The sequence below is a fragment of the Engystomops pustulosus genome, chromosome 3 (assembly GCF_040894005.1).
Source record: "Engystomops pustulosus chromosome 3, aEngPut4.maternal, whole genome shotgun sequence".
Taxonomy (NCBI): Eukaryota; Metazoa; Chordata; class Amphibia; order Anura; family Leptodactylidae; genus Engystomops; species Engystomops pustulosus.
The window spans coordinates 47,535,179-47,559,614 of record NC_092413.1 but is presented as its reverse complement, the minus strand read 5'-3'; the positions used below and the strand labels follow the sequence as shown (position 1 = coordinate 47,559,614).

General features: G+C 43.0%; 1 protein-coding gene across 1 annotated transcript; it reads left to right on the top strand.

Moving 5' to 3' along the window:
- The first annotated feature begins 5 nt into the window (after positions 1-5).
- POLR1B (RNA polymerase I subunit B) lies at positions 6-24,432 on the top strand. The gene is made up of 15 exons (XM_072140712.1): positions 6-314; positions 3,081-3,248; positions 4,754-4,900; positions 5,345-5,477; positions 8,190-8,326; positions 11,534-11,757; positions 12,743-12,914; positions 14,014-14,185; positions 14,278-14,559; positions 15,377-15,510; positions 15,664-15,834; positions 19,833-19,989; positions 20,112-20,308; positions 21,872-22,125; positions 22,962-24,432. The coding sequence occupies exons 1-15, from the start codon at positions 39-41 to the stop codon at positions 23,842-23,844; spliced, it is 3,507 nt and encodes a 1,168-aa protein (XP_071996813.1). The 5' UTR covers positions 6-38; the 3' UTR covers positions 23,845-24,432.
- Positions 24,433-24,436: the final 4 nt, after the last annotated feature.

Genomic DNA, 24,436 nt, shown 5'->3' with positions numbered 1-24,436 from the left:
GCTGCTGCTTTGAGCGGAGAACCTCGACAGGAAGTCACATGCTGGCCCTTGACAGCCTCACTAGCGGAAGTAGATCGCATAGCACGTGTGCTCTCCTTGCACATGTGTTGCCTGTAGTTCTTACCGGTCACTGCAGAATGGAAGCGACCCAGAAGTGGCACAAGCTGCCCAGACAGCCCAGCCTGAAGAAGCTGACTCACCCCAACTATGGGAGGCCGGGACGCGAGCAGCTGCCTGCCCTGCAGGACCTCACCAGAGCCCACATTGAATCCTTTAACGAGGCCATGACGGAGGGCCTGTACCAGGCGATACAGGTGAGGCTGCCCAGATGTGGCACCAGGATGGGGAGGTGTATGATGACTGTATTATCAGTCTGCGGGCGGGTGATCCTACCATAGGGCTTGTTCTTATGATTCTGTGCCCCCATGTATGCAGAAACTATGTAAGAGATCAGTGGATTTATCCAAATTTCCTAATATCAAGATCTTTTATTACTCAACGTCTTTAATTGTTTTCAATAAGAGCCGGATATATAATTTATTGCATAACATATAAATATATACTGTAATTGTAGTGTTCTGTACAGAGAGATTCTGTGAAATAGCCACTGATGCCACGGCGAATAAGTGCTGCTGCAATAAAACCACTCCGCGTGCAAACCTGAGACTCGTTTGTGGGTTTTGGGTTCTACAGAGGAGCATTAGGAAGAAAAGCTTTAAACCCAGTCCAGAACACGCTGTGTTTACATTCCTAAAAATGATCTGAAGTTTTGTACTATGTTGTTGTAAACTACCAGGAGTATTACATGTGTGTGCAGATGTACTACGAGCAAAACACTTGATTGTTCTCAATCTCATGTGTTTCCGTGGAGACGCATATGCCATAAAGCCAATGCCCTCCCCATTTGAAAATGCATTTCAAATGCCCTGTGTGAATGCACCCCGAAGCAGAGTCTCTGTTTACTAATGAAGTGAGGATGTACCTATATGAGAAATAATCAGAAGATGCGATCCAGCGCTTGGTTAAAATACTTCAATCCATTTTATTTACTTCTGTAAAATATCTGCACATATTAAGGCTTGGTGAACAGGAAAGAAAATCGCTTGTATGCCTGGCCAGTATTGTGCCATGTAATGCCTCAGCTGTCACATGCGTATGTGTGCATGCCATTACTGCACCCTGGGCTCTAGGCTTCATTAACAGCTATGAAGCCCAGAGCATAAGAAGCTAAAAGAAGAACAGATCCTTCCAAAGGGAGCACACACCTGTGTATGTCAGTGTGCTTGGTTTACAATCCTTCATTCTGGTGGTAGATTTAATTTAATTAACAAAAACCATTCTCAATCAATAGATAAATTAATTTGGAGTGTGCAATTCCTAAAGGGTTACATTGGTAACACCTCTCATATTGAGATACTCGCTGTACACAAACTGGAGTCGCGTGTTTTAAGTACCCGATAAAGGGAGCAGTTCGCTCCTGAAACGCGTTTCCTGCCTGAATTCAATAAGTTAATTTGTGATCAATGTTTCTTCTGGTCCTTTTTGATGCCACAGTGCAGTAAAGATACTCCATATTTTTTCGACTAAACTTTATATCACAATACTTTAAAACATACTTCATTCTCACGGCTGACTCGCATTCCACAGTTGAAAAACTTCTCCATATCTGGGGTCCATTGCTCGACTTCCACCGTTCCCCCAATTTCTCCTACTTTCACTGAGAGGGTCCCCTGCCCCCCCAAGGCCTATTAAACCTGACTGTCTTGCACCACCCCCCACCCTTCACTTCCCACTTCCTCATTCCTTCCTCCCCTCGCCCCATCTAGTTTGTATAATAACCCTACTGTTTTTGTCTTACAATAATAAGTGTAATTCCCGGTTTGACTCCTGTATTGCTCCCATTGAGCTGTCCGCACTGTAATATAACCGTGTCAATACAGGTGGTTCTCATCTCCTGAAATTCTATTGCCATGTTTTATGACCTCTCCTCCCGTAGGAGGTGACGAGATGTGCCTTATCAATGTTTTACATTGCTTCATGGACATTCAGTTCCCCTCTGTAATCCTCTGTATACTCCTTTTGACAACATGTTCTTGTCAATATTATACACTGTTGTAAAACTATTTAATAAAAAACGTAAAAAAAAGTAAAGCAAGTGGTGTATACTACACATCTTAAAAGACAAAGAAAGATTTAGGATAACACCTGACCAATCAATTCAGATTAACCATCATATGCAAGTCAAATAACCCCAAAATCAATTGAAGCAATCATGGTAGACCCAACATTTTTTTTTGAGTGGAAATAGAATGTGTTGTTGCCTATACAGTGGTGTATATTAAAATAGTTTAAAAGCAACTGCTTAAAGAACATCTATCACTAGGAAGAAAAACTGTATGCAAATGATCCTGAGGGGCTCTGGGCTCCATTAACAGCTATGGAGCCCTGAGCCCCTCAGTCTCACTTGCATACAGTCTTTCATTATGGTGGTAGATGTTCTTTAAGTGAGTTATGAAGCGGCACATCGTAAGACCACTAAGCCTGGCGTCCTTTTAGTATGACCATAAAGATTATTGCTTTTCCTGATAAGCTTGACTGTAGTTTGTGTATAGTAACATGTCTTGGTGGGTCATTTATTTGCGGCTATTGGATGAAGTTATCCAAGCCCATCTATAGGATACATTTGCTAATCTTTTCTGAGATACTTCCTGATTGACTGTAGTGATCAAGGGTTGAGCCGTTTTCCAACACAGAAGGGGAACAATCCATTGCCAGCGCTACATTTTTCTCATCATCTTTGTGTACGGATGGGCAGTATGAGACCACTGCAGGTTCTGCATGTGCCATGTTATTGGCAATGTAATAGGAATCTGTAGTACACTGTATGAGTGGTCTTCAAAACTTGGAAAATATTGCAAATGGTTAGGCTATTGTATTGAAGTCATAATGTCTAACGTTTTCCCACCATCTAAACATTTGTCATCGCCCAGCCCTACCACAAATTGATTATATATCTATTATTGATCTACCAGTATATTTATCTAATTGATATTTATCTACTATTCGGATTTCTTCCATAGGCTATGAAGCCAATTGAATTTAATATTAAAGGTGACCGTTTATCCTTTGCTATTCTGGATGCTTTCATCAGTACACCCATGGTTCCAAAAGGAAGTCTCTGCAAAGAGCCCAAGCTCTTCCCAGCAGAATGCCGCGGACGTCGTTGTTCCTATCGTGGCAAGATGATGGTGAGTTTGGATTTCATAATGATCACGTTGCTTGTGAATACTGGGTGAGCAATGTGATACGTTCATCCATATGGGGGGAGGGGGGTTCTCTCTAATAATTTCTCTTTTCATTACAACATACATGAAATTGTCAGACTGCAACAATACGAACACTTTGTAGTGTAGGGTATTGCATCCTTGTGCCTTTGCACTTGAATTAAACAGAACTGCTAAATTTATGCTACTTATTGGACTGTGTCCATATGTGTGTATTCTAATAGCGCATGTTTGGTATGTACACAAATTTATGATCTGCAGCACGGAGGCTCCATCAATGTTAACGAGAGCAACAGCTCCTTAAATAGAAGGGATCTCCTACAGCCAGATACCTACTACCCAGAAATGAATGGCCTTCCATACAGATAGATAATCAAAATGCTTGTTTCTCTAAACGCTTGTAAAGGGACGCTGTAAACAGCTTTTTCTTTACAAAGCGGACACCATCACTATAGTAGGATGGTAGACTGCTACCGACCTAGTTAGAAATTGGATCATTATCTGCTAATCAAATTACATATCTGTTTTTTTTATGCACAAAATAACCACCACTTTGTGTTTTGAATAATGAAATTCTGCTCTTTACATTGACACTAGAAGCATGGCTATAGCTGCTATAGTGTCCAAATGAAATAAATTCCACGGGGATGGTATGTGTGCCCCGAAGTCCACAGGTGGTGGTTGTGCTCACAGCCCTACACCATGCAGGTCACTTGGCATTTGCCCGAAAACACCAGAATTGGCAAATTTGCCACTGGCGCCCTGTGCTCTTCACAGATGAAAGCTGGTTAACACTGAGCACATGTGACAGAAGCTAAAAGTTTGGAGACACAATGGAGAGCGATATTATGCCTGCAACATCCTTCAGACTGACCGGTTTTGCAGTGGGTAACTAAATGGAGAGGGGTGGCATTTCTTTGGAGGGTGCACAGCCCTCCATGTGCTCGCCAGAGGTAGCCTGACTGCCATTAGGTACCAAGATGAGATCCTCAGACCCCTTGTGAGACCATTTGCTGGTGTGGTTGGCCCTGGGTTCCTCCTAATGCAGGACAATGCTAGACCTCATGTGGCTGGAGTGTGTCAGCAGTTCCAGGTCTGGGAGGAGATCCCTCAGGAAACCACCCACAACCTCATCAGGAGCATCCCGAGGCGTTGCAGGGAGGTCATAAAGGCACATGTAGGCCAAACACACAATGCTGAGCCTCATTTTGACCTATTTTACGGACATTAACCTGTAGTTAATGTTGGATCAACCTGTAGTGTGTTTTAACACTTGAATTTTGTGGGTGACTCCATTGGTAATTAAATTTGAATTCCATTGGATTTTTTTTTTCTTGTGATTTTGTTGTCAGTACATTCAACTTTGTACAGAACAAAGTATTCAATGAGAAATATTCAAATCTAGGATGTGTTATTTGAGTGTTCCCTTTATTTAGTGTATATAATCAAACTGCTTCTATTTCCCGCAGGCGGATGTAAGCTGGTCTATCAATGGGGTTCAGCAAGGTGTCATTAAACAGTCCCTTGGAAACATCCCAGTCATGGTAAAATCCAAATTCTGTAACCTGTACGGCCTGTCCCCAAAGGAACTCATTGAGCATCATGAAGAGGAACAGGTATTTCTCGTGGCTTAAAATCTTTACATTTTGCCTTCCTTCAGCAAACAGTTTGCATTTATGATTCTGTCAGAAGTCGTCCTACTCGTGGTTTGTGTCCTAGGTCTTCTAGGAGGAAGGTTGAGGTGCTACAATGCTCTTCTGTTTTTTTTTTTCTCAGCAGGGATAGCGACAAATCCTACTCCTTCCATTCATGAAGCCGATGTCTTCATTACTCTGTTACATGTTTATCGATTATGCCCTGTTTGCCAATATCAAAATGTAACTTTTTGTACTATCCGTGGCTTCATCTGCTGAATTGCCCGTGAATCCGGCTGAGAATTAGACAAACCAGTCTCGGCCTTAGCTCTTTGCATTTTTGAACAGATATTGATACGAGTAGATAGACATGTTCTCAGAAAGCCTCTTTGTATACCTCTCACTGGGTTTATATTATTTTTTAAGGAAATGGGTGGCTACTTCATAGTAAATGGAAATGAAAAAGTCATCAGAATGCTCATCATGCCCAAAAGGAATCTTCCTATTGCTTTGTATCGCCCAAAATGGAAGTCCAGAGGTCCAGGGTATACTCCATATGGTGAGAACTTAAGTATTTCATTCTGCACTCAATAATATGTAATAATGTAACAGAGTATTTCAAACTTTTTAATAACGTGTGAGAATATACTCTGCTTTAAATGTTGTTTTTAATACATGGCTATGTTTACATCTCGGATTTTCCTTTATTAACCCTTTCACGACCCGTGACGTCACAGGTCGGCCGTGGGTGAATGGAGCGGGCTCACGGGCTGAGCACTCCCCTTAGGCTATATTCACACTACAGTATGGGGGACGTATATACGGCCGACGTATATGTGGTCGATATACGTCCCCCATACACTTCTATGGGCTCACGGTGCTCTACGGGAGCGGTACGGTGCACCGTAGCCCGGGAAAAGATAGGTCATGTCCTATCTTTTCCCGTATTACGGCGCCGTGGCCAAATATCGCTATGGAGAGGGGCGGGGGTGAGCGGCGCTGCCGTGTGCCCGCCAAGCTACGGTGCGGCGGGCACACGGCAGTGTGCATGTAGCCTTAGCCGGTAAGTCTTTGCTGTATATCGCAGCAAAGACTTGCCGATAACACCCGCACATTGCTGCCGGCGGCTTCAAAAAGATCTTGCCGAGGATAGTCTCTCCCAGTGACGTCATCGGGGAACAGCAATCCGTCACCATGACAGCCTTGCGTCTTCTGAAGACCCTAGGTTGTCTTGTTTTAACCCTTTGCACATTGTAATGAATGAGGAGAAAAATCCCCATCTACTGCCTTACAGTAGGATCAATTGGACAACCTAGGGTTAAAGTACCTTAGGGAGTCTGAAAAATAGTAAAAGTAAAAATTTTTTTAACAAGTTTAAAAATAAATTATAATAAACCTAAAAATTCAAATCGCCCCCATTTCCCTAGAACTGATATACATATAAATAAACAGTGAAAATCACAAACACATTGGGTATCGCCGCATCTGAAAATGGGCAATATATCAAAATATAATAACGGCTTTTCATTGCTTTTAACCCCGTACCGGAAAATAGTGCCATTTTGAAAAATATTTTTAAAAATTCAAAGCAGTGATCAAAAGGTCGTACAGTCCTAAAAACAGTAGCATTGAAAACTTCATCAGAAGTCGCAAAAAAATTACACCACCCTCAGCTCTGTAAACCAAAGTATGAAAGTTATTAAAGCCAGAAAATGGCAACATTTAAAAAAAACAAAACAAAAAAAAAAAAAACAATTTCTACAAGAGGTTTTTAATTTTTGTAAATGCATGAAAACATTATAAAACCTATACAAATTTGGTATCCCGGTGATTGCACCAACCCAAAGAATAAAGTAGACATGTGATTTGGGGCTCAGCGAAAGCGGTAAAAATCCAAGCCCACAAGAAAACGGCGTAAATTTTTCACCATTTTCACTGCATTTTGAATTTTTTTCCCACTTCTCAGTACACGGTATGAAATAATAAATACAATCACTGAAGTGCTATTTGTTAAGCAAAAAACAACCCCAAACACAGCTCTGTACGTGTAAAAATAAAAAAAGTTATTGATTTTTGATTGTGGGGAGGGAAAAGGAAAAGGGGGAGGTCCTAAAAGGGTTAATATATGTTGGGAGAGCCTGCAAAGAATCCTATTGTATAAGTATGTATTTGGGTATCTGGTTATAGGAAGCCCAAAACCCCTCTGAAAGCAGCATGAGTGAACATCTGCAGCAGGTAGTGATTTGCAGGGTTTTTCCCCTGTGACATAACTGTCTAAATATGAAGTTATCTCACTCGGGGAACATGTTGGGTCTACATTTAGCGGAGGTTGGGGAAAAAGCAGATATAGATGTGATCGCACGTGGGGGACATAATTTCATTGGGGATGAGACATGGCAGTGAACGGAAATGGCAAAAGTCAAGTTTAATTTTCCTCTATGATGAGCTACAAAAGTCTGAATACTGTATGAGATGCTTCCATACACACAAGCTTAGGGTGAACTACAGATGGCTATGCCAGGGGAGTGTAGGATTAAAGGACACCTGTCATCATGTCTGTGTCACTTGTCCTGTCACTACTACCTGTTGGAGCAGCTCACAAGGATCCATCCCAGCCTTTATCTAGTTATTTCATACATTATTCATTGTAAAATCATCTATTCTTTATCATGTAAATGAGGCAGTGATGTCACCCCTGTTCCCCCTCCCCTCTCCTCCCCCTGCTCATGTCTGTGTGTAATGTATAGTAAAGCATGGCTAGTGTGTGTGCTGCATCTGCTGACATGCTGCATCCTCCTAATATACAGGTGAGATACACAGACATCAGCTACACATGAATCTGACATGTTCTGCTGTAACATGGCTGCTTGGAGCTATTGTATCTCTCCTAAACACACACACATCATTATACAGGCTGTCAGTCATGCACTGGGGGTGGGGCTGTGCCTCCCACTCATGAATAAGGTGGACAGCTTGAATATGCTAATGCTTCATTGGACATTTCACAGGTCATTTGCATACAGCTTTAGGACCTCATTGCTTAGGTTTACAGGCATGTAGAGGGACAATGAAGGGATAAAGGCAATGCTCTCTAATGGCAGTTTATGAAAATATATTTCGTTTAGGGGGTTATTTTGCATGACGGGTTCTCTTTAATGCCCCAAGTAAATGTTATAGCAAGATAAGAAATGGTAAACAGGTGAACTTGATTTTTGTACTGTACTTTATAAAACTCCACCTTCTTAATGACAACATGTCTTGTTTTTTCCAGGTGTAACAATGCGATGTGTCAGGGATGAGCACACGGCGATAAACATGAATATCCATTACCTGGAAAATGGTTCCGTCATGGTTAATTTCATTTATCGCAAAGAGCTCTTCTTTATTCCTTTAGGTTTTGCATTGAAGGTGAGTCTGGCTCACAAGAGATGGATTAATGTAGTTCATTGCAGATGTTGGCAACACTAGGGCACAGCAGTGAAATCTAATTTAGCGTAATTCTATGTTTTTAGAACAAAGAACCCCGTAAATGCATACTTGAAGTGTTCGCACCTGTTCTGATAGTGCTGTCCATGTAGATTTCATTGTGCATTGATTATACATGAACTTGGTAATGTAAGCCATTTTACTGTGCCAGTCACTGTGTAACTTCATCCAACCTCTAGATGGCGCTGCTTGTACTGTGAAATGAAGGGGCAATCATGATTGTCAAAGCTCTAGTTTTTGATTACTAGACAAAATGTCCAGTTATTACATTCTGCTATGTACCATAGGCTAGTTCTTTCATTGGGTCTACACCAATAATACATTTATCCTGATCTGATACATTGTAACAAACTGATGGAACAGGAGATGGATATAAAGTCGGTACCCATTTAAATTTCTCATTCTTTGTTTCATTGCAGTCAGTTGATAAGATCAAAAAAAGTTGTGTGGGGTTTTTTTTGTTCATGAATGTACACTCTGCACCCCATCTTAATGGGGAAAAAAGCTGAAATGTAGATATTTTTACAAAATTTTTAAAAACAAGAAACCCATGGTCATACGCATTCAGACATTTTGCTCAGTACTGAGTAGAAGCAGCTTTTGCGCAAGTACAGCCCCCTGTTTTTGGGGACCCTCTGCCTCTTCCTTGAAGATCCTCTCCAGTTCCCTCAAGTTGGATGGTGAATGTTGGTGGAAGCCATTTTCATGTCTCTCCCGAGATGCTACATTGGGTTTAGGTCAGAGCTCTAGCTGGGCCAGTCAGGAATGGTCACAGGGTTGGTCTGATGCTCCTGCTTCATTCTGGTCATTGTCTTGTTGGAAGGTGAACCTTTGGCCCAGTCTGAGGACCTGAGCACTCTGGAAGTGGTTTTAATCCACCCTTCAATGTGTAACTGGTCGTCCTTTCTCTACAATAGAGACATTTCCCCCTTCCCCCATAGCCTGATTCTGCCACCACCATGTTTCACTGCTGGTTCTCTCCACACATACTTCTTAGAATTAATACCAGAAATTTTAATCTTCGTCTCATCAGACCAGGGAGTCTTATTTCTCATAATCTAGGAGTTTGTGTGCGAGTTTTTTTTTTTTTTTTTGTTTTGGTTTTTTTTCTTTACATCTTTACCTCTCTCAACAAAGCTCTTCTCCCTCCATTTCTTAGTTTGACGACCTAGCCATCCAGTCAAAGGTTGTCCCAAACGTCTTCCATTTAAGGATTATCGAAGCGACTGTGCTCTTGAATGCTGCAAAAATTATTTTGTAACCATGGCCCGATCTGTGCCATTCCACAATTCTGTTTGAGCTCCTTGGGCAGTTCCTTAGACCTCATGATCCTCATATGCTCTAACATGCAGTGTGAGCTGGGAGTTCATATATAGACAAGTGTGTGCCTTGACTAATCAAGTCCAGTCACTTTTATTAAACACACCTGGACTCCAATAAAGGAGCTAGACCATCTCAAGGAGGTTTAGGGTGGTGGCACACATGACGTTTTGAACCCGTTTTTAGGCCATATTTAGTTTTCAGATTGTAAAAAAAAATGCATGCGTTTTTAAAAACGCATCCTTTTTTGTACGGTTTTCCCAATTATCTTAATTTAAAAAGTACCTGTGTTTTTTACCATCTGAAAACACATGACTAAAAACGGGTTCAAACCCCACGTGTGCCACCACCATTCAAAGGAAATGGACAGCATGTAACTGTTACTGGGTTTTGTTTTTTTTTTTTGTTTTGGCTGTGTAAACCTTTTTTCACAGCTGCTTACACTTACAGCAATGAAGAAAACCGCTTTCAAAGCAGCCAAACGCAACCATAAAGCCACATGTGAATGCATCTTCACAGTAAAGGGTCTGAATACCTATGGCCACGTGTTATTTTATTCACTCTTATTTAATAAATTAGCAAAAATATCAATATTTCAGTGTTTTTCTGTCAAGATTGGGTGCAGAGTGTACATTAATGGGAATCTTTTTTGATCTTACCAATTGACTGCAAAGAAAAAGTTAAACATTTAAAGGGGTCTGAATACTTTCCGTACCCGGTGTATACTGTTGAATATGGAATCCTGCTCTCATGATCACTCGTCATGAATCTACAGGATAACTGATCAGTGCAAGTTTCATTCTTGGGACGACAATGTATTTCTCCAGTATTGTTAGTTTGCTGTCATGTATATATGTTCTTTTATGGTAATGCATTGGTCTTTGATTGAATAGAACAGAGCTTTGGTTACATTTCACAATGTTAGCAAAGATCTCTAAATGTTGAGCTTAAGGAACAATGTCGTTCAGCGTTCTCCCAAAACAAGCAAAATGTTTACATCGTTACCACTCTAAATCTTATCAATCATAGCTTGCTTTTTAATGTAAAGAAAATAAAGCCTGGGTTTTATTACTGAATTGTTGAAATGCTTTTCTGGTTTACCAGGAGAGGTACCATAAGGGTGCACAAATTAGATTATTTTACTTTCCCTGGTAAACCTTTTTATATTTTATCAACCTCTTTAAAGAGAACCATCAGCAATTGGCCCTAATAAACCACTACCAGTATATAACAGCGTATGAACTAGTTTTTGTTTTTCATGGTCCAGTGTGGTGACTAAATCCAGAAAAATCTGAAAGGAGATGTAAATTTGTTGCATAAACTCAAGGAGGTGGAAAGTTTAACAATGAAGTCAAGGTGGGGAGCTCTGAACGCCTCCTCCTCTGTCATTGACATTGTGCAGCGGACTTTAGGAGACCTTGTTAGTCTTTGGATTCTGAAACATCAATTACAGTGAAGAGTGCTTTCTGAGAGAACTTGACTTCATTGTTAAACTCTCTGCCTCCTTGAGTTTACACAACCAGTTTACATCTCACTTCAAAGTGGATTTTCTGGATGATGCCATCACACTGGGTCATGAAAGAAACAGGTTCTGGAATATGGTCAGCCGCATGGCAACATACTGGTAGTGGTTTATTAGGTCAATTTCTGCTGACAGTTTCCCTTTAAGCTTCAGATTGTGATCTCACTCGGTTAGGAGTTGCTCACTGCCAATATGTCTACACCTAATATTTTTTTTTTTTTTGTTAAGTATGGACTGTATGATGAAGTAAACCAGTGTAATCCCCTTAATTCATTTCACCCTTACAGGCATTGGTTAGTTTTTCAGACCATGAGATTTTCTCAGAGTTGATCAAAGGTAAAGAGGAGGATTCCTTCTATAGAAACTGCATGACACAGATCCTGCGAGTCGTGATGAATGAGAAGTGTCAGAGCCGAAATCAAGTACTCAAATATCTGGGGGAGCGATTCCGAGTCAAGTTCGGCCTCCCGGAATGGTACAAGGATGAACAAGTGGCAGAGTTTCTTCTAGAGTAAGATCTGAAATGCCTTGAAAAATAATCCTGCTTTGTGCTGCCATGCAGGGATTGCAATTTTTAATTTAAGTCATCTGCCATATATTTACCTTTCTTCATTTCGACGTTATAAGAATAAATTTACCCTTGTGAAGATAATGTCCCATAAATGTAGCCATTTTGTCCCTTAGAAATGAATTAATTGTCCTTGGATACAGCCACCGCTGCCTATTAAGAGTGGTGGCCACCTGGATTTGGCGTTCATAACCACAGGGTGTTGGTGATACATGCAGTATAGATTCGTGTATAAGCCGAGGTGAGGTTTTTCAGCACATTTTTTTGTGCTGAAAAAAAAATCAGTTTATACACAAGTATATATGGTATATAAAAATTAAGAGATAAATACTCCCTATTCCCCAGAAATTGGGCAGCAGTTGCAGAACTGGGCTTTCTAAATGAGCAGACATGGCTTGCAAAATATTCACATCTGTTCATCCTAACTAATGGCAAGGGAAGGTTTTGGTTTTTTTTTTAAGTATACCATAATAATGCTCCAAAATTCTAGTGCAAATGTTTTAACTTCGGAGCATACTCACATTTCTGAGGTCACACCCCTCTTTACTAGTAATTACATCTAAATCTCTTGGTAAATATGGGTATTTTAAACATAGTTTTGTCGTAAACCAATTAATAAATTTGCTCCATAGTGTTGAAAAGTTCATCTGAAAAGGCTCCATAGTTTTATGCAGGGTATTCACTTTAATAAGGGAATCAAATTCCAAAGCGCTTTACAGATTATGGGGAACACATACAAATAAAATAAGATGTTCTATATGGCAATTACTCGGGCGGGCTCTGAAGGTAGCTGTCAAATGGGCTCCTGTTTGCAGACTCTCCCCTAACATCTGCACTTATCCCAGTTACAGCAACATCCAGACAAACCGTCTGTGTTGAATCCTCAGTCCATAGTACTTGTCCCTAATCACACTTTTCTTCTTCACAGGCAGTGCATACTCATCCACCTTAAATGCAACATCGAGAAATTCAACGTGCTTTGCTTTATGACAAGGAAACTCTTTACTTTTGCCAAAGGAGGATGTATGGAGGACAGTCAGGACAGTTTAGTATTTCAGGAGGTTCTTACGCCTGGACAACTCTACCTCATGTTCATAAAGGTATTTATGTCATATTCAATTCCCTTCATGAGAGATGTTTAAGAAGTCTGTAACCGGACCTCCCTTCTACCATGTTTCGCTGAAAATAAGCCCTGCATGTTTTATCAATCCCTTTTTTTTTTTTTAAATAGCTTTAACAAATACTAATCCAAAAATTAGCCTTAGTTAAAAGGGGAGAGGGGGCACACTTCAAACAAGTATGCCTACTGTGGCATATATTAACACAGTTCTAGTATCGTTTAAAAGAGGCTTTCCCCCTAAACTTCAACATACGTTTGATTGTGTGTTTCTGGGGTCTGATCCTGGGTGCTACCGAAACAGATATCCACTTTAAGGCTGATTTCACACAGCCTTGGGAACGTATAACCTTGGGCCAGATATTCATCTCCATAGACGGCTATGGCATCCATTGGTGGTACAGTGCGCGTTCACGGGGAAAAGATAGCGCTTGCTCTTTCTTTACCCGTACATAGGGGTGGGCACTGTTTATCACTATGTAGAGGGGATGGGTGAGCAGCCCGGGCAGGCCTTAGTCAGGAGTGTGATTTTATGTGCCACTTTACAGAAGTTATACTTGTTTGAAATGTGCCAGGAGGGAACTGATGCTTCAAACAGCTACATGGAAAAGAGGGAATAGACAGTCTGCTACAAGAAACTACATGGACTTTTAGGGAAAGTGCCATTGCCAGACTCAAGAAATTGGGGCACATGATTTTAAAGGCAAAAGAGTCACCAGAAATTCACAATAGAATTCAGGGTTTGAAAAGATGCTGAAAGATGATACCATTTTCATATTTGAACAGATGTAGATTTTTTTTTTTTATTTTTTTTTTTCTTCATAGTAAATGTGGATTTATATTCATGGGGGGGGGGAATCAAAATAACCACCCATGAAAATAAGCCCTTACCCATTTTTCAGAGTAGAAAATATTAGACCCCCATATTATTTTTAGATATTGTATAGTTACATTATTACATTACAGCGCCGCTCCCACTTCTGCAGCATACCTGGATTTGTGTCCTGTTTATAGTCCCAGTTTGTTATTGCAGTTAAATGTTTATAAACCATATCTTTTTTTTGTTTTTTTTTTCATTTAAGGAAAAGATGGAGGGCTGGCTGTTGGGAGTTCGAATAAACTTGGAAAAGAAATCACAGAAAACTAATGTTGTTCTAAATGCGGACAGCATTATGAAAATATTCAGTTTTACCGCAGATCTCACAAAACAATGTGAATACCTACTGGCCACTGGAAACTTGGCCTCTAAAACAGGTAAGTCCAGAGATAGGCATCATGTAAAAGTGCCTTCTCACCAGGCTGCAAGTTTTGTCAATTTTTTTTCCTCTTTTATCTCTTCATTTTAGGTCTTGGTGTTATTCAGGCTTCAGGTCTGACTGTAGTTGCTGACAAATTGAATTTTATTCGTTACCTATCCCACTTTCGCTGTGTGCACAGAGGGGCTTCCTTTGCCAAGTTGAGGACCACAACTGTCCGTCGGCTTCTGCCAGATTCGTGGGGTTTTCTATGCCCTGTCCATACTCCAGATGGTGAACCCTGTGGGCTTATGAATCACATGACTGTGGTGTGCGACATTGTGACTAAGATCGTCTCTAATTCTCACCTGCTGCCTCTACTTTGTGCACTAGGTACTTTATACACAACTACTGATTGCCATTTTCTTAAAGGGGTATTCCCATAAAGACAGGTTTCTTAAATGAACTCAGGATAACAAAATAACGCATTTTCTAATTCACTGTTATTAACAAAAATACAGCATTTCACAGATATAATTCCAACCTGTCTCTATCAGTCCTGGTGTAAACAATTTCAGTTGCCCTTGGTTTCCAACCCTGGATCTTCTGACTTTAGGGTTGGCAGACCTCTTGAGCTGAGCTGTTATCTGCTCCCCGCAGAGGCCCCTGCATTGCATGGGGAGGTCACACTGATACACACACTGAGTAACCTCAGTTCTTTTAGCGATTTGGCAGAGCAGAGATGTAGCAGAGCTGAATGTTTAATTGCATTCTATATGCATCTAATGGATGTCATCATCATCCCATTTTTGATCGGTCTTATCTCCCTGTGTCAGATAGTAGTACAATGTCCAGTAGGTAAATTAAAGTGTATGTAAACCTGTACCCTGATAATCTAAGGACATTGTCAGCACACAGCATCTCGCAGCACTACAGGGATCATGTGTCTGTTACTGAGTCCCCGCCCACACTCTGGAATATTACACTGACCATCACTGAGCTATTGGAGCTAAAACAGCAATAACACTGAGTAAAATTGTACCATCTACCATCAGATCTACTTCTTCTGATAGTTGACCTACCTTGAGGAATCTAATGTATAATGAGCAAATATGTACCTTTTTTTTATTAATCTGGGTAAGCAACCCCATGTTATTACAGGTAACTTATGTTATGGCCCAAGTCTCAAATGTATTTTTTCTTCTTCCAGGAGTCACATCTGTTAATGGAATTCCTGGAAAACCTTATTCTGAATGTTACCATGTCATTCTGGATGGAGCCATGGTGGGCTGGGTGGAGAAAGAATTTGCACCAAGTCTTGTGAATACACTGAGAACCTTAAAGGTAATTTGATTTTCATGCCTAGGCTGGACAATTGCATAATATTACTTGCTGTTCTCAGCAGAATTACACACATATCTTCATGGAGCCAGACCTCTGCGCTGTGGGTATCATGTAAACTGTACATGACTTATTGGTGTTATTTGGTTTTTACAGGTTAACCGGGAAAGAGGCGTTGAACCCTGGAATGAGTTTGTGCTTATTCCTATGACTGGAAAAGCAAGTCTTTATCCTGGGCTTTATATCTTTACTACCCCTTGCAGGATGGTGCGTCCTGTTAGGAATTTGGCAGAAGGAAAAGAAGAGCTGATTGGTACATTAGAGCAGGTGTGTTTAGTAACATTTATTACATTTCTGCAAGATTTGGCATAGGTAGGTGTATAGTTCACCTGGCAATGGAGTACCTATTATAATAAGTCTCCAAAAACTTACTGATGGTTTTTAGTGTCTGTGTACACAGAGGTGCACAACTTTTTTGGTCCGGGGGCTGCGTTGTCATGCTGCTAACCTTCAGGGGGCTGCGTTGTCATGCTGCTAACCTTCAGGGGGCTGCGTTGTCATGCTGCTAACCTTCAGGGGGCTGCGTTGTCATGCTGCTAACCTTCAGGGGGCTGCGTTGTCATGCTGCTAACCTTCAGGGGGCTGCGTTGTCATGCTGCTAACCTTCAGGGGGCTGCGTTGTCATGCTGCTAACCTTCAGGGGGCTGCGTTGTCATGCTGCTAACCTTCAGGGGGCTGCGTTGTCATGCTGCTAACCTTCAGGGGGCTGCGTTGTCATGCTGCTAACCTTCAGGGGGCTGCGTTGTCATGCTGCTAACCTTCAGGGGGCTGCGTTGTCATGCTGCTAACCTTCAGGGGGCTGCGTTGTCATGCTGCTAACCTTCAGGGGGCTGCGTTGTCATGCTGCTAACCTTCAGGGGGCTGCGTTGTCATGCTGCTAACCTTCAGGGGGCTGCGTTGTCATGCTGCTAACCTTCAGGGGGCTGCGTTGTCATGCTGCTAACCTTCAGGGGGCTGCGTTGTCATGCTGCTAACCTTCAGGGGGCTGCGTTGTCATGCTGCTAACCTTCAGGGGGCTGCGTTGTCATGCTGCTAACCTTCAGGGGGCTGCGTTGTCATGCTGCTAACCTTCAGGGGGCTGCGTTGTCATGCTGCTAACCTTCAGGGGGCTGCGTTGTCATGCTGCTAACCTTCAGGGGGCTGCGTTGTCATGCTGCTAACCTTCAGGGGGCTGCGTTGTCATGCTGCTAACCTTCAGGGGGCTGCGTTGTCATGCTGCTAACCTTCAGGGGGCTGCGTTGTCATGCTGCTAACCTTCAGGGGGCTGCGTTGTCATGCTGCTAACCTTCAGGGGGCTGCGTTGTCATGCTGCTAACCTTCAGGGGGCTGCGTTGTCATGCTGCTAACCTTCAGGGGGCTGCGTTGTCATGCTGCTAACCTTCAGGGGGCTGCGTTGTCATGCTGCTAACCTTCAGGGGGCTGCGTTGTCATGCTGCTAACCTTCAGGGGGCTGCGTTGTCATGCTGCTAACCTTCAGGGGGCTGCGTTGTCATGCTGCTAACCTTCAGGGGGCTGCGTTGTCATGCTGCTAACCTTCAGGGGGCTGCGTTGTCATGCTGCTAACCTTCAGGGGGCTGCGTTGTCATGCTGCTAACCTTCAGGGGGCTGCGTTGTCATGCTGCTAACCTTCAGGGGGCTGCGTTGTCATGCTGCTAACCTTCAGGGGGCTGCGTTGTCATGCTGCTAACCTTCAGGGGGCTGCGTTGTCATGCTGCTAACCTTCAGGGGGCTGCGTTGTCATGCTGCTAACCTTCAGGGGGCTGCGTTGTCATGCTGCTAACCTTCAGGGGGCTGCGTTGTCATGCTGCTAACCTTCAGGGGGCTGCGTTGTCATGCTGCTAACCTTCAGGGGGCTGCGTTGTCATGCTGCTAACCTTCAGGGGGCTGCGTTGTCATGCTGCTAACCTTCAGGGGGCTGCGTTGTCATGCTGCTAACCTTCAGGGGGCTGCGTTGTCATGCTGCTAACCTTCAGGGGGCTGCGTTGTCATGCTGCTAACCTTCAGGGGGCTGCGTTGTCATGCTGCTAACCTTCAGGGGGCTGCGTTGTCATGCTGCTAACCTTCAGGGGGCTGCGTTGTCATGCTGCTAACCTTCAGGGGGCTGCGTTGTCATGCTGCTAACCTTCAGGGGGCTGCGTTGTCATGCTGCTAACCTTCAGGGGGCTGCGTTGTCATGCTGCTAACCTTCAGGGGGCTGCGTTGTCATGCTGCTAACCTTCAGGGGGCTGCGTTGTCATGCTGCTAACCTTCAGGGGGCTGCGTTGTCATGCTGCTAACCTTCAGGGGGCTGCGTTGTCATGCTGCTAACCTTCAGGGGGCTGCGTTGTCATGCTGCTAACCTTCAGGGGGCTGCGTTGTCATGCTGCTAACCTTCAGGGGGCTGCGTTGTCATGCTGCTAACCTTCAGGGGGCTGCGTTGTCATGCTGCTAACCTTCAGGGGGCTGCGTTGTCATGCTGCTAACCTTCAGGGGGCTGCGTTGTCATGCTGCTAACCTTCAGGGGGCTGCGTTGTCATGCTGCTAACCTTCAGGGGGCTGCGTTGTCATGCTGCTAACCTTCAGGGGGCTGCGTTGTCATGCTGCTAACCTTCAGGGGGCTGCGTTGTCATGCTGCTAACCTTCAGGGGGCTGCGTTGTCATGCTGCTAACCTTCAGGGGGCTGCGTTGTCATGCTGCTAACCTTCAGGGGGCTGCGTTGTCATGCTGCTAACCTTCAGGGGGCTGCGTTGTCATGCTGCTAACCTTCAGGGGGCTGCGTTGTCATGCTGCTAACCTTCAGGGGGCTGCGTTGTCATGCTGCTAACCTTCAGGGGGCTGCGTTGTCATGCTGCTAACCTTCAGGGGGCTGCGTTGTCATGCTGCTAACCTTCAGGGGGCTGCGTTGTCATGCTGCTAACCTTCAGGGGGCTGCGTTGTCATGCTGCTAACCTTCAGGGGGCTGCGTTGTCATGCTGCTAACCTTCAGGGGGCTGCGTTGTCATGCTGCTAACCTTCAGGGGGCTGCGTTGTCATGCTGCTAACCTTCAGGGGGCTGCGTTGTCATGCTGCTAACCTTCAGGGGGCTGCGTTGTCATGCTGCTAACCTTCAGGGGGCTGCGTTGTCATGCTGCTAACCTTCAGGGGGCTGCGTTGTCATGCTGCTAACCTTCAGGGGGCTGCGTTGTCATGCTGCTAACCTTCAGGGGGCTGCGTTGTCATGCTGCTAACCTTCAGGGGGCTGCGTTGTCATGCTGCTAACCTTTAGGGGGCTGCGTTGTCATGCTGCTAACCTTCAGGGGGCTGCGTTGTCAACCAAAATCCTAGACGAACCACAGTACAGCGCAGATGTCCATAAACCACTACTGCATTTGTACAATAAGTAAGCTAGAATCCACATTAGAATACAATATAGTTAGGATAATGAAAATTGTCTGAATCCATGCAGCGGGTAATAACTGTGAATAACTGGCTGCACAGAGCGGCTCTGATAGATCCAAGTACTGTGACCTACCTGCAGCCAGCCAGATATTCTTCCTTATTATCTACTGCACAGGGCCGATTCTTGCCTTTTGCTGCCAGAAGTTAATACTGAAATGCCGCCCCCCTACTATTATACTGCCCATGTGTAAAAGAATATACCTACTATAATACTGCCCCCTATGTAGAAGAATATACCTACTATAATACTGCCTCCTATGTACAAGAATATAACTACTATAATACTGCCCCCTATGTACAAGAATATACCTACTATAATACTGCCCCCTATGTACAAGAATATAACTACTATAATACTGCCCCCTATGTAGAAGAATATACCTACTATAATACTGCCCCCTATGTACAAGATCATAACTACTATAAAACTGCTCCCCTCCCCCTCTCTCAGGTAGCCCTTCTCCATGTCTGCTACCCCCTTCTCACACAGTAAACTCTCACAGGTCTCTGGCCACGGGCTGCCCCTACCCACGCCCCAGGCTCCCTGCAGCTGCGTTCTCCATTCTCCTGGTATCTTCTTCTCCAGGTGCCAAAGTCCATTGCTTGGGCAATGGCTCCTGAGTCCTCTCTGACCCCGTCAGCTAAGCAAGGACATCGGCAACTGGGTTGGGCAATGGACGCAGGCAGTGTTAGTGGACCTGCGTCCAGTGATCAGTGATGTGTGTGTCTAACTCTAGACGCCTGTCTATACTTCGTCCAGGAAATACAACATTTTATTTTGCTGCCAGTCCTAAATGTTTACTCCAAACAGTTTGACTTATATGGACTATTGCCTGTCTGTATTTCAGCTTTTCTTGAATGTGGCTATATATGAAAGCGACATTGTACCTGGAGTCACCACACATCAGGAGCTCTTTCCTCACAGCATGATAAGTGTTGTAGCCAACTTCATTCCTTACTCAGATCACAACCAGAGTCCCAGGAATATGTACCAGTGCCAGATGGGTAAGCCCACATTGTACATATACTATAATAATACTATATGTAGTTATACTGCAATCCCCGGAATGTAGTGTTACTGTTTTAGTCTGAAAATCCACATTTAATGTTTTTTTTTCTTTTGTCAGGTAAACAGACTATGGGGTTTCCCCTTCTAACTTATCAAGACCGGTCTGACAACAAGCTGTATCGCCTTCAGACCCCTCAGAGTCCTCTTGTGCGGCCTACCATGTATGATTATTTTGATATGGATAACTATCCAGTTGGAACCAATGCAATTGTTGCTGTCATTTCATACACCGGATATGACATGGAGGATGCTATGGTACGTTTTTACCCTCACTTTATGGGGGTTTCTCAAAAGCGGCTTACAAGACCTTGTACATATTTGTCTTTGAAAGCAATGTCCACAATGTCCTCAACTTCAGGTATAACAGAATAAATCAGTGGATTAACTTCCCCCTTCTGATAATCCAGCTTGCATATGGTTATCAGATACTTAGAAACGTTGGATGAAAATCACATGGACTGTTTAAATTACACTGGGGAACAAATAAGCAATTTTTTTTATGGTGCTTGGAGTTTTTCACCAGATACTGTGTACCTTGTTCTGAGTACCTATGGTTCTTATGGCCAATTACTGTTGGAGCATCCATCGCAGGAACACCTCATTGCAGGAAATCTCAGAAACAAGGTGTCAGAGACCTGATCTCTAGTCTAAAGCCACATAATGACATTATTTTCTAAAATTTCTTTGGATATGTAAAATTCACTGGAGTATTAAGTGACCACTAGTTTGAGCAGCATATAATTTGTGGGGAAAATGCCAGATCTCTTAAAGTAGAGTTGGGAAAACGGTAAATTGTAGAATTGGGCCCCAAATGTACTTAAAAGCGGTTCTCACTTTTAAGGCACCAACTTGAGTGTTCCCCAGTGCTATTGGCATTCTTCCTGGTTATTAAAAGGGTTATCAATAAGAGAGATTAACAATAAATTAGTGACGGGATGGGGTGGGCTTTTTTTTAAAATAAATAAATGTGTACTTCCCTCCTCCGTCGCTGTCCCAAGCCGCGGTGAGTCTGACCCTTGCCCCTGTTTGTTTAGGTTGCGCTCAGGGAGCGTCTGGCCGGCAGAGGTGGCCGACCACTCCCATCCGTCCCTATCTGTCCCAGCATTGTAGCCACTGGGAAATGGTGACGGATGGCAATGGCGGCCCGGCTGGAAGCTCCCCAAGCACAGCTTCTGTGCCCCTGTTTTTTTACAGGTCCACTGCACGGGACTTCAGCAGCGACGGAGGTGGTGAGTACAGACTACCCCTAGTTACAAATGGACCATTGGATGTTGGAAATTTACTGTACTTTAGCCTTGGGCTATAATAAACAATTTATCAAAGGTGTCTGCAATTAAGCTTTATTGTTATTCCTGGTTCTTATGACAACCCAACCATTTTTAAATCCAGTTGTCACAGAGACCAAAGAAATTTTGTCTGGAGTTACAATTATAAAATGTACAATTCTGACTTGCATACAAATTCAACTTAAGAACAAACCTACAGAACCTATCTTGTACGTAACCCTGGGACTGCCTGTACACATTAAAAAACAAAAAGCCCATCTCTGTCTATTGATCTCTGATAACCCCTTTATTGTTATTACCCTTTACATTCTGAATTGCCAAATACAATATCTTGGCATTCTTGACTTGGTCTGCAGTATTAATCAGAAAACACAACAATTGAGGTGAATAGTACATTTATGCATGGAGGCTCCAATCTCTGATCAGCTGTATATTGGATGGGAAATATTAGTTTTCATAACCACTGCAGAGGGCGGATGCTGCATGTTATAGGCTGTCACTCACTACTTCATTACTTGCGTCCTCTTTGCAGATTTTAAACAAGGCTTCATGGGAGAGAGGATTCGCTCACGGGAATGTTTACAAAACTGAGTTTATAGACCTGTCTGGAAAGATTAAAGTTGCAGAAGACACTTTCGTTTTTGGAAAAACTCTGAACAACGAACATTTAAAGGATAAACTTGATGATGACGGGCTGCCACCAATAGGTGCTGTCTTGAACTTTGGAGATCCCTTTTATAGCTATATCAATCCGAGCACTGGAGAAGACTTTGTTGTGTATTACAAGTGAGTAGTAGCATAGATTGTTACAGCCGAACCAGTATGAACTATAGGACAGCATGTTGTAGTGCAAGGCAAACTGAGGAGATAACCCTACTTGCAAATTTTTGCAAACAACCTTGGTCAGTTTTTGTCATCTGTGTGTAATCTATTGCCGTAAGACCGCAAAACATTGGTCCATGTGTCATCCATTTTTGCTGATTAAAAAAAAAGGGAGTCACTAACTTAACCCACCCTCTTGACGGGTCACATGATTGTGTTAACTGATCCACAAATTCAGTGGGCACAAGGATGACCGCTTCCACATGGATCTGTGACAAACACGTTTATTTGCTTGGGTAAATATCAATCAATGGGGGAGATTTATCAGTGTCTGAGCTCAAACAGTTCTTGCTGTCCATGGAAACCAATCAGAGTTCTGCTTTAACTTCATAAACGGCTGTGGCAAATGAAAGCTGAGCCCTGATTGGTTGCCAACTAGAACAGTTCCTCTGGGAAATCCCCCCCCCCCTCCAATGAGTCTGTATACCGTACAGTACAAAAAATATAGATGGCACACCCTCAAAACAATGTTCGTCTGCATGTAGTTGAATTTGTATTTTATTTTAATACCTTCTTTCTCCAAATAATGCACACATAAAAACAATGGGAGATCTATTAAAATAAAATATTTGGTGTCCATAGAACCAAACTTCAGCTTAGCAGAAAACTAGAGCTGAGAAATGAACACTGTCCTGCTATTTGACAGAACAACTTGACTTTTTGGGGGGAAAACCAAATCTTCTTTATGACCCTTTTTTTTTTTTTTTTTTTTTTTTTTTTTTTTTTTTAATCTTTTTCAGGAATAAAGAGAGCTGTATCGTTGACAACATCAAAATTTGCAGCAATGACCTGGGCATTGGAAAATTTAAGGAGGTGTGTATCACCATGAGGGTCCCACGTAACCCTACCATAGGGGATAAATTTGCTAGTCGACATGGACAGAAAGGTATTCTCAGCAGGTTGTGGCCTTCCGAAGATATGCCCTTCACAGAAAGTGGGATGGTTCCTGACATCTTGTTTAATCCCCACGGTTTTCCATCCAGAATGACCATTGGGATGTTGGTTGAAAGCATGGCAGGAAAATCTGCTGCCCTGCATGGTCTGTGCCATGACGCCACGCCATTCACTTTTTCAGAAGAAAACTCTGCTCTGGAATATTTTGGTGAAATGTTGAAGGAAGCTGGATATAACTACTACGGCACCGAGAGATTGTATAGTGGCATTAGTGGGGTGGAGCTGGAGGCAGACATATTTATTGGTGTGGTCTACTACCAGCGTCTACGTCACATGGTGTCTGACAAATTCCAAGTCAGGACAACAGGCGCACGTGACAAATTGACCAACCAGCCTGTAGGTGGCAGGAACATACAAGGAGGCATTCGTTTTGGAGAGATGGAACGTGATGCCTTGCTGGCACATGGGACCTCCTTCCTTCTTCACGACAGACTTTTTAACTGTTCGGATAGATCGGAGGCGCATGTGTGTGTAAAGTGTGGCAGCCTTCTGTCACCGATACTGGAGAAGCCACCACCCACCTGGTCATCAATGCGAAACAGGAAAACTTATTGCTTAATCTGCAACCGTACAGATAGCATTGATGTGATTTCTGTGCCTTATGTGTTCCGGTACTTTGTGGCAGAGTTGGCTTCGATGAACATCAATGTAAAGCTATCTCTGCAGTAGAGAACATGAAGCGGATGGAGGAGTTCTCTAAAGTGCCTTGTATCAAAGTTGATATTAATGTGCCTTGCTTCATGCAGAAGTATCCTGTGAAAAACTTTGAAGTCAAGAGGAAGGCAAGGTTTGAGTAATGAAAAACCTCCTTAATGATTAATCCCATTGTGGGTGACCAGTTTCAAATCAATGTTGGCCCAGCCAGACAATAGTATGTATGAGGGTCCTGAGCCAAGAGGAGGGTTGGTCATATATGAGCATGCCCCAAATTTTCAGATTCCGAGGAGAAAAGCCTTCCACCACTTCTCTTACATCCTAATTCAGAAGACGTGTATGCTCAGCCAGCAAATGTATGCATGTGTTTGGGCAGCCTATAGAGCAGTTGTTTTGATATGTGACTTTTGTGGCTAGCCTGATAGTCTTTCGCATACAAATTTGCTGTTTGTTATATTCCCAGTGATCTCTTATCTTACAATTGTATTATAAAGTTAATCTCTGAAGATTATATATGCCTAGACATATATAGCAAACTAGTCTTCTAAAATACGTGCTGTTGTATAACAAACTGCATGGATAAATGTGTTATTTTCTATTGCCTCTG

Coding starts and splice junctions, on each gene's coding strand:
- POLR1B (XM_072140712.1), top strand. CDS start 39: ATGCTGGCCCTTGACAGCCTCACTAGCGGAAGTAGATCGCATAGCACG. Junction 15,511..15,663: donor ATACACTGAGAACCTTAAAG/GTAATTTGATTT, acceptor TGGTTTTTACAG/GTTAACCGGGAAAGAGGCGT. Junction 20,309..21,871: donor ATGACATGGAGGATGCTATG/GTACGTTTTTAC, acceptor TCCTCTTTGCAG/ATTTTAAACAAGGCTTCATG.